Raw genomic sequence first — 10,419 nt, forward strand, 5'->3', positions numbered from 1 at the left:
ATAAAACCGACAAACATTACACCTACATATCTTCGTCTAAAATGAGTTATGTACTTCTTTTAAAAAAAACTATTTAGAAAAACTTTGATTTGATTAAAATTGTAGATATCAAGTGAATCTAAGACTCAACTATGAAAAAATATCATCATGCAAGTTTTACACTAAACATGATGATTATAATTTTTAATTACGAACAAAAAATCAATTATCAAGTAAATTTGAGACTTATTTTAGGTTGAATCGAGTTAGGTCGGATTCAATTGAGTTGAATCCACCTTTAGGCTAGTCGAGTCGAGTCAGATCCACTTTGAAAAAAGTAAAGTTGTGTTCATGTTAAACCAAGTAGATTACGTCAGATTTGAAATGCTCAAGCTAATGTTGGGCTGAGTCTAGTTGGAATCACATAAAATTGAGTCAATTTGGCTTACTTATAGCTGAATTGAATTAAATCTAGTCGAATGGATCATTAATTGAGTCAAGTAGTATCCACATTGAATTGAGTTCAGTCAAATCGTCATTGGATCAAGTTGAGTTGGATCACATTAAATCGTTATTGGGTCAGGCTTGGGTCATGTAATACTAATTCAAGCTGAGTCAATATCATTCAAGTTCTGACATCCAATAGATAATGTGGGTTCTAGCCAAAAATTGGGTTGGTTTGTTCAAATTAGATAAGTTGGGTTAACTTTTTTGTTAAAATACATATAGTAAAATAACAAATAAGAACCAAATTATATTTTATATATTTTTAGTTAGATAACAAATGTAGACTTTATTTTTTTCATATTTAATAACAAAATAAATATAAACAAAAAAATAAATTAACAATGTAAAATGACTAAACAAAATTAAGTTTATTTATAATAATGACACTTTTTTTGTCAACACCGAGTCTAATCAAAATAAATTGAAATAACTTTTTTGTCACCCCTGTCACAAAATTTCCATGAAAAATATATATTATTTATAAAAGTAATAATAGTAAGATTCTCATTATTAATAACTGATGAAAATACACGTGCTATGTGTATTACTTTTTTTATATGACAACAAAAATAAAAAAATAATGAATAATTTTTTTAATTTTTTTAATTTATTTTGTAAGTAATTTTTTATTATAAAATTATTTTAGTTTACGAAAATAATTAATTAGCAAAATAGTTATTTTAGTTAAAAAAATATTACCTATAAAAAATAAAATTAAAAAAGAAAAATGTGCACAAAAAGAAAGAGTCTCTTTTATATAATGATATATAGACTTCATATTTTTTTTTCATATTTTGATAATAAAATAAATATAAATAAAAAATAAATTAATAATGTAAAATGACTAAAAAATTAAATTTTAGATTTTATCACCAAAATAAATGAATAATAAAATATTTTTTTAATATTTTTTTCTTCTTCTAATATTATTGTATATCTGCCTTCTTTTGTAAGAATCTACTTGTGTGAATATTACATTGATATTTTGATAGAATGAAATAAAAGTGTATATGTGCATGAAAGCTGAATTTTTTTTTTTCTTCGTAAGGAACATTGATTCAAACTTTAGAAGTTTTAGAAGAACAAAAAGAGAACTAAATTAATTAAATTAAGAAAAGTAGTTTATTTGGTGCATTAAAAACGTTCCCTATCTTGTAACGGGCAATACATAGAAGTGTTGTGTTCCTACACAAGGCGGCGTGAAATGTTTAAGTGGGAGCGTTGTTTTTCTGAGTATTTATTAAAGCATTGTACATGTAGTGAGATTGCACTTACATGAGTACTGAAATGGGTTGTTGGGTGAGATTGTGTTTGTCAGTGTTGTACTTCTCACTAAGTTCAGTGATTGTTGATGCTGACAATGGTGACTATGAAGTTCCCATCCCAAGCACTCTGGATGGACCCTTCAAGCCTGTCACCGTTCCTCTTGACCAGACCTTCCGAGGAAACGCCATGGATTTGCCACACACCGATCCTCTGCTTCAAACAACCGCTCAAGGCTTCCAACCACAACAAATATCTCTCTCCCTCTCCTCTTCTCATCACTCTGTTTCCATCTCTTGGATTACAGGTACCACTCCCCAATGAATTCATATCAATCCAGCTGTTACTTTTCTTGTTTTTTTCCTCCCTTCCTTACGGTGACCCTTCTATTTTTATTTCAATTATGTTTTTCTCTTCCTTTTATTGTATACAACAATTGTGCCCTGCAATTCCCCCTTGTTGCTACACCAACCACACTCACTCTCTCCTATTAACAAAAACTTTGTTGTCAGGGGAATTCCAAATTGGGGACAACATAGAACCCTTAGATCCTAAAAGTGTTGCGAGCTTAGTTCGATATGGAAGGTTCCGAAGGTCCATGAGTCACCGAGCTACGGGTTATTCCCTCGTTTACAGTCAACTTTATCCTTTTGAAGGCCTTCAGAACTATACCTCTGGAATCATACATCACGTTCGTCTCACAGGTACAACAGCTTCTGCAAGCTTCCCTTCTAAATGAATGAAATGAAGAGTTTAGGATTGCGTTGTATTTTCTGCAGGTCTGAGACCCAACACACTCTATCAATATCAATGCGGAGATCCTTCTTTGTCAGCAATGAGTGATGTTCATTACTTCAGGACTATGCCAGTTTCTAGTCCCAAGAGCTACCCTAACAGAATAGCAGTGGTTGGAGACTTGGGTCTTACATACAATACCACATCCACTGTTGACCACATTATCAGTAACCATCCCGATCTTATTTTGTTGGTTGGAGATGTTACTTATGCCAATCTATATCTAACTAATGGTACTGGGGCAGACAGCTATTCTTCCGCCTTTCCTGACACTCCCATCCATGAAACCTATCAACCTCGTTGGGATTACTGGGGAAGGTCACATTCACTTTCTTCTTTACCAACTTCTTTCTCATCATTCTTCTTGTCTTCCACTTGAACTACCTTATCTTCATTTTCGTTACAACTCAACTTCCTTGTTCATTCAGGTACATGCAGCCTCTGATTTCCAGTGTCCCTATAATGGTAATAGAAGGGAATCATGACATAGAACTACAAGCTGAAAACCAGACATTTGTTGCTTATAGTTCTCGATTTGCTTTCCCATCAGAAGAGAGTGGATCATCATCCACTTTATATTATTCTTTCAATGCAGGAGGGATACATTTTATAATGCTCGGCTCCTACGCATTGTATGACAAATCAGGTAAACTCTTGCTTCATCCTTTTCCTGTACTATCTTCCACATGATCCGCATTCTTCGTGTTACTAGCATGGTTTTGACTTCACAAAGCATTGCTGTTTACTTGCATTCGTGTCATCCGCTCTGTTATTGCAGGGGACCAGTACATGTGGCTGGAGAGGGACTTGGCTTCTGTTGACAGGGAAGTAACTCCGTGGTTGGTAGCTACATGGCATGCACCTTGGTACAGCACCTACAAGGCACATTATAGAGAAGCAGAGTGCATGAGGGTAGAGATGGAAGACTTGCTATATAAATATGGCGTTGACATTGTCTTCAATGGACATGTAAGTGTATTTTTATTCCTGACCTCTACGGATGAAATAAACATTGCTAAATTAAGAACTTTGCGTGAAAGGATACTTGTTGCTTGGCCTATCATTGTCGTACCATATGGATAAATTAAGAGGTGAAGTTTAATAAACGCATAAACAATTGCATTTTTGTTAAGTTATGGCCTGTGCTTGCAAAATTCTTGACAGGTTCATGCGTATGAGAGATCAAACCGGGTATACAACTACACATTGGATCCTTGTGGTCCTGTTTATATCACTGTTGGTGATGGTGGTAACAGGGAAAAGATGGCGATCAAACATGCTGATGAACCTGGAGAGTGTCCAGAACCATCAACTACACCAGATCCCTTTATGGGTGGCTTCTGCGCCTTTAATTTTACATCCGGCCCAGCTGCAGGTAACTTCTGCTGGGATCGACAGCCTGATTACAGCGCTTTCAGAGAAAGTAGCTTTGGTCATGGCATTTTGGAGGTATACCCTCATATTTCTTTCACTGCTCTTCACACTTTTTTTATCGATTTGAAAATTGTTAAAACAGTGTTGATTCCTTCCTGCTATAAGTTCAATAGTTATTGCATTCATATTAGAGCAACATGCCAACAGAAAACATGAATTGAGTAGGGCTTCAAACTAACTTGTAACGTCCATATATGCAGGTGAAAAATGAAACCCATGCACTGTGGATCTGGCATCGCAATCAAGACTTTTATGGTAGTGCTGGAGATGAGATTTACATTGTTAGGCAACCTCAAAACTGCCCACCGTTCAAACCAGCTACATGACGTAATGTATTGATTTACGATGTTCAATCCTTCTTTAAGACAAGTAACCCTTGAAATGCTTTACTCTCGATTTGTTATCTAACAAGTAAGGAGTCATCCTAAGAAAGCACGTTTAAACGGTAATGATTGTCTGAGAAACAAAGTATGCCCACGGCAGCCACCAAAATGGGCGATTGACTTAAATTAAAGCTCTAGAAATGATATATTCAATCTCAATACAAGACTGGGTCTTCTAACTTCCCACATGAAAATGAAAACAATGGATATGACTAACACAATATATATGTAGTTGCACCACTACACTACAAAAAAAGTGTCTCCTAGGAACAGAGCGAGAAGAAAGAGTAAACAAGATGAGGGTATTGTGTTTGAAGTTGGAGTAGAATTTTGAGGGATTTGAGGGTTCACTCCTGCATCATCCCCGCCTTGGATCGGAGTAGTTCTTGTTGAGGAAGGTGTTGGCACTGTTGTATTTGTAACTTCAGCGGTACTAGACATTATTAATTATAAGATATGAAATCGAGTGAGTAAGCAATTATGAAGCATTCTACATCAAATAATCACATGCGTTAAATAATCACCTCTCTTTTCAATTTCAAGAAAAAAGATATGCAGCTCGCACTATTTTCTCTTGAAAACTCTCCAATTCAAGAGTTTTCCTAATAAAACCTATACAGTGATACTTATGACATTTTTCATTACCCATGGAAGCGTAGAAGAAACTATGAGGTTTGGGGTGTAAAAGAAAGAGCCCTCCCTGCAGTTTCACCTTTAAATGTATTTGGGTCCATTTCTTTTTATCATAAAAAAATTATTATTAACAGGTCATCAATGTGACTACACACATGTATACTTGCATAAGTTAATAAAAATAATTAATTAAACTAAAACAAATATTTTATTAAGGCTAATATACTAATAAATTTATTATTGATAGTAACTTATATTTTTTCATTTTACAAATAAAATTTATTTTCTTCAAAAGTTACTTATATAAAAAAATTTCAGTTTAAGAGGCGCATTGCCATCGTTTTGGTTTTTTTTTTTTCTTAAAAATAGCTTTCTAAAAAAGGCAACGGCAATGTGTTGTATGGATTCACTTTCTAGACATACGACATTCTATACACAGAACTGTTGTCAAGACAGATAATTATCTGGTACATCAATGATACACACTCAGTGAACCGATTTCCTTGTTTGTAAGTCAAAAAAATTCAAATTTAACTCGATCCATCATAAATCGATGGGTTAAACAAGTGTGTTCACTGATTCAACTAATTAAAAAAATATTTTTTTTGTCACATAAAAAACTAAATTATAATTTTAACTAAAATTTAAATAAATTTCAACACAATTCAAAATAATATTAAACTTTAAATATAAACCAAACTAACAAAATACTATTATTATTTAACACTGAATCCAACCTAAAGTCTAACATAATAAAAAATATCTGTATGATTCTTTATTATATGTTAATGAGTCAACGAGTAACAACTCATTAACTTGTATCAAAACTTATAGACAGCTTTATATACACATTAAGGATGTCTGCTTAGATAATTAAATTGACGCTAAGTTTTTAAAATATTATTGAAGCAAAAAATTTAGCCAAATTCAAATCGATTTTATATTATTTAATACCAAATTATTCTGTATTTATTATAAATAATTAGATAAAAAATTAAACAGAAAGATAACTCTCACCCATTTATTTTGAACAAAATGCATGATACTGATACGGAGATTGAATTAAGAGATTAATTTTTAATTGGAGGGTTTTTTGGCTACGCCCCTGATCACTGTATTTGCTGGAAGAAGATGAAAATGAACCGTTGGATTGCGTGGAATAAATGAGACAAATTAGTTGAGAAGCACGAGAGAACACAACGTACAGTCACAGAGACATCTGACCTCACCTCAGTCACGCATGCGTCTCGGTTCTCACACACTCTCTCCCCGCCTGCACGTGAATTCAGACCATTCCCGCTTCTTTCCCACCATCATCCAATTTTCACTTTCAATCTTATCCATAATTATTTATTACTCTTGATTAATTAAGCTAGTTAGTTTGTCAATGTGACTAATTACTTAATTAAGGATTAATTAAGATGACATACCTGGCGGTTGGAGTTGCGATTGCGGAGGAGGACGGGTAGACGCAAGATCCATAGCCTGTGTAAACATAAACAGCGAGTGAGAAATCGGAAAAGAACTTTACAAACGGCATGGAATAGTGAAGAAGAGCGAGCACGCACTGGGATCTGTTTGGGCGATGGTGGAGGCGCCCTCGAAGAGGCAGGCGTTAGAAGCTCTTCCGTTTCGCTGGTAAAAGCTGTTGAAGGCGTAGGAAGCGTGAGCTTGAAGGGTGTTGGGAGAGAAGCAAAGGCCGTTGGGCTGAATGGGAGCGCAATCGGCTCCGCCATCTCCTCCACATGCAGAGTCCAATGCTCTCTGCAGTACTTCCTCGCTCACTCCAATCTTTGCCACGCACCAACTCCCTCCTCCCACCATCTCCATTACCATTGCCGTAACTGTAACTGTAACAGTCACTGCCACCAACATTCCCATTCCCGTTGCGTTACTACTTAAGAAGTAAAGGATCAACACACTTCAATCGCACACTGCACAAAATGCACTACACAAGCACCAGAAAGAGGGAAATAAATAACCAGCGAGGGATGGACCGATACAGTTTTACACAGAAGGGCTCGATTTTTCATATTAACATTCACTTCACAAAAATATGCCTTTTCAATTTCATATTAATATTTTTTTAGTTATTTCTTTTTATAATAAATCTCCTAATTATTCCAAGTTGAACTATAAATGGTTTTGCTGATCAATCAGACCACCATGTAATTTGTGTGACTTCCTGGTTAATTTTTTTTCTTAGAAAATATTTAACACCCTTAATTTTTCAAAATATTTCATACGATTTTTTTTATTCATAAAGTTGACATTTTATATAAGGGTACACCATAATTATATACGATAGATTTATATTTGATACATCTTATTTATTTTTTATTTTTTTAAATTTTACAATTTTATTTTTATTATTTTTCATAATAGACTAGTCTATTGACATTGTAAAAAGAATTAAATTAACATATCAAAATTGTGAACGTAACAATAATGAATCGTGCTACATTAATTGGTCGTAGGAAGATTAAAGTGAGTCAATACAATTTATACGGATTATATTAAAAATTAGTGAGTTCAATCCGATTTACTTTTTAATGAATAAAAAATTTACAATTGAATTTAATCTACCACGAATTGGTAAGTTGACTTACTAACCTATATAAAAGTAATAAGATGAAAAACGTTTTTTGTCTTTTTCTCAAATATTGAAATTTATAGGACCTCAAAAATATAAAAAAATTACAGATAAATATAATGAAATCAATGGTTATTATTCTTATCATATCATTTAATAGTCAATTATAATTTTTATTCATAAAAGTAAATATTTTAGTAACAAATTACTTTTTTGTTTTGTAAATAAATATATAAATTATTGGTCACTATTTTGGAATTTGAGTGTATGAATTAATATTTTTCTAAGATTCTTTGGAATAAAAAATTACAATGAAATCTTATAAATGATATTATATAAGTTACAATGAAATCTTAAATATGATACCATATAATGGGATTTATAATCTAAGATATCACTTTACTTTTTGCAATGAAGATGATCTTAAAATATCTACATTGGATAATGATACTTACTTTGGATTTATCGGAGAGTTTTGAACATATAAGAAAGTTATTGGACCTATAAATCAGGCCCAAGCCTGTTAGAAGGTTTTTATTTTATTAAGAGTTTTTTATGATTTAAGAATTTGTATATTATAGTTATTATACTTTTTTATAGTTACAATATGTTGGATTTAGAGACATGTGATGTAAAGCGCCGGAGACTATGCAATTCAAAGACTTAGGAGTTGATATTTTCTAGTTTAGAGCAATGTTATCTTTTAATTACATTATTAATTATTTATTTATTCTCTAATTTTGATATTTTTTGGTTTAAAGCAATGTTATCTTTAAATTAGATTATTAATTATTTATTTATTGTCTAATTTAGAGTATTCAAGTCTTCACATAACATTTACTTTTGCAATTATAATAATAATTTTATTATTTGTTGCTATCATAAAAAAAATGTGAACAAAGTATACATAACACATATTTTTACTAATATATATATATATATATATATATATATATATATATATATATATATTAATTAGTGTAACCAATAACAAATCATCATTATGGATTAATTATTTTCTAAAATTTTCCGATATAAAATTTTACAGTGAGATCTTATAAATGATATTATAAAAATTACTTTAATATCACGTAATGGGATCTATAATTTATGATAGCATATGATCATATGACTTTTTGCAATGAAGATGATTTAATATATATATATATATATATACCGTAGAATAGTAAACAACATCATTGAAGACTTAGAATATTATAGTATTTTTCAATGATACTAACATATGAGAAAAATTAAAAATATTAGATCTTTAAAAAAAATATTATCTTGAAAACATGTATTTATACGAGCAACTAAATAAAATATTAATTTAGGTGTTTGCGTTATAAGATCATTGACTTAGATTAAAAGTTGTAAATAGGACACAAAATAAATAGGTATACTCTTAATAAAAAAAGGTAAAGCATTAAATATTTACTTAATTATTTATTAATTTGACTTAAAAGATGTGACAAAAATATATTAATGTGAATATGATAGAGACAAAAATCATAATTAATAAAAAAAACGCACAAAAAATATCAATATCAAATTGAATTAGAGAGAGTCTTTGTCTATATAACTCTTCCACTTTCATAGCTTTTAACTCACTTGAAATTTGTTTAGTTTCTAAGAAATAACTCTTGATCAAGCTTAATGACTAAATTTGTGTGTGCCTTTCTTCTTCTTTTTGTCGTGGCTTTTGTTACTCAACTCACTTATGTGAGTCATGTTTTTTATATTTCTTTCTATACCTATATTGTTAGGTGTTTTAAGATTGTTGGTATAACGTATGAAAGTTTTGCTTACAATTTTGTTCTCTTTATGCATGTACAGGGTGGTGGCGAAGGATCTCTTACACCAGAAGGTATTTTGTTTTTGTGAAGTTTTTGAAAGATAATAAATCAATATTTTAATTTAATACTATGAATTGAGATGTGTTACATGAATGATTTCAGAATGTCCAGCAAAATGCGACTATCGTTGTTCTGCGACCCGGGTTAAGAAGGCGTGTCTCTATTACTGTAACTTGTGTTGTGATAAATGTTTATGTGTTCCATCTGGAACCTACGGTAACAAGGAAGAATGTCCATGTTATAACAATTGGAAAACCAAAAATGGAACACCCAAGTGTCCCTGATTCAACTTCAATATAACATTCTTCTTCACCAATAAAATATTTTGTTTTTTCTCAACTTTTATCTATCTTTTTGGTTTCATTGTCATATTCTTTTAAACACGTTTGATTTCATAAAATTATTTAAAATTAATGTGTTTTTAACATTATTACAATTCATCTAATGAACATATATTGTTTAGATTTTTTTAACTATTAAAAAGTATGTTTACAAAATGTCAAAAGAATATATATTTAAGCAGAACACAAAAATAAAATTAGTGTACGATTACAAACATAAAAAAATACTTTATACTGTCTCATGCAAACTTACGAAATTTTAAGACTTATAAATATTATACATGTTGAAAATTTGTAAGAATTATGAAAATATGAGATATATGTATGAATATGATAAATATAAAAGATATCTTATATGGAGAAACATTTTTGTTTAACAAACTATAACATAATACAAAATATAAAATATTTATATATCTTAATATTGATTTCCTAATTCTAAAATAATAATAACTACTTTATAAAATTGAAAAATATTTTAAAAAACATAAATATTTTCTAAAAACGAATTTAAATAAAAAATATATGAAGTAAATATTTTTAATAGTGACTCATACAATAAACCTTATAAGAGATCGAGCAAGCTCAAGGTGCGTTATTCATCCTTTGTCGCATTTTACAAAAATGATCAATCG

At 30.8% G+C, this 10,419-nt stretch overlaps 3 protein-coding genes across 3 annotated transcripts; 2 read left to right on the forward strand and 1 right to left on the reverse strand.

The window, feature by feature from the left end:
• The first annotated feature begins 1,673 nt into the window (after nucleotides 1–1,673).
• LOC114174826 (purple acid phosphatase 15-like) lies at nucleotides 1,674–4,367 on the forward strand. The gene is made up of 7 exons (XM_028059597.1): nucleotides 1,674–2,056; nucleotides 2,262–2,453; nucleotides 2,529–2,862; nucleotides 2,973–3,190; nucleotides 3,323–3,513; nucleotides 3,709–3,993; nucleotides 4,179–4,367. The coding sequence occupies exons 1-7, from the start codon at nucleotides 1,762–1,764 to the stop codon at nucleotides 4,302–4,304; spliced, it is 1,641 nt and encodes a 546-aa protein (XP_027915398.1). The 5' UTR covers nucleotides 1,674–1,761; the 3' UTR covers nucleotides 4,305–4,367.
• A 120-nt stretch (nucleotides 4,368–4,487) lies between these two features.
• On the reverse strand, nucleotides 4,488–7,019 carry LOC114174842 (PLASMODESMATA CALLOSE-BINDING PROTEIN 3-like). The gene is made up of 3 exons (XM_028059598.1): nucleotides 6,563–7,019; nucleotides 6,425–6,479; nucleotides 4,488–4,794 (listed from the first exon to the last, which is right to left on the reverse strand). The coding sequence occupies exons 1-3, from the start codon at nucleotides 6,873–6,875 to the stop codon at nucleotides 4,602–4,604; spliced, it is 561 nt and encodes a 186-aa protein (XP_027915399.1). The 5' UTR covers nucleotides 6,876–7,019; the 3' UTR covers nucleotides 4,488–4,601.
• A 2,183-nt stretch (nucleotides 7,020–9,202) lies between these two features.
• LOC114183579 (gibberellin-regulated protein 12-like) lies at nucleotides 9,203–9,782 on the forward strand. The gene is made up of 3 exons (XM_028070996.1): nucleotides 9,203–9,309; nucleotides 9,424–9,454; nucleotides 9,546–9,782. Exons 1-3 carry the CDS (start codon nucleotides 9,244–9,246, stop codon nucleotides 9,725–9,727), a joined length of 279 nt encoding a protein of 92 aa, XP_027926797.1. The 5' UTR covers nucleotides 9,203–9,243; the 3' UTR covers nucleotides 9,728–9,782.
• The last annotated feature ends 637 nt before the right edge of the window (nucleotides 9,783–10,419 follow it).

This window comes from Vigna unguiculata, chromosome 1, assembly GCF_004118075.2.
Source record: "Vigna unguiculata cultivar IT97K-499-35 chromosome 1, ASM411807v1, whole genome shotgun sequence".
Lineage (NCBI taxonomy): Eukaryota > Viridiplantae > Streptophyta > Magnoliopsida > Fabales > Fabaceae > Vigna > Vigna unguiculata.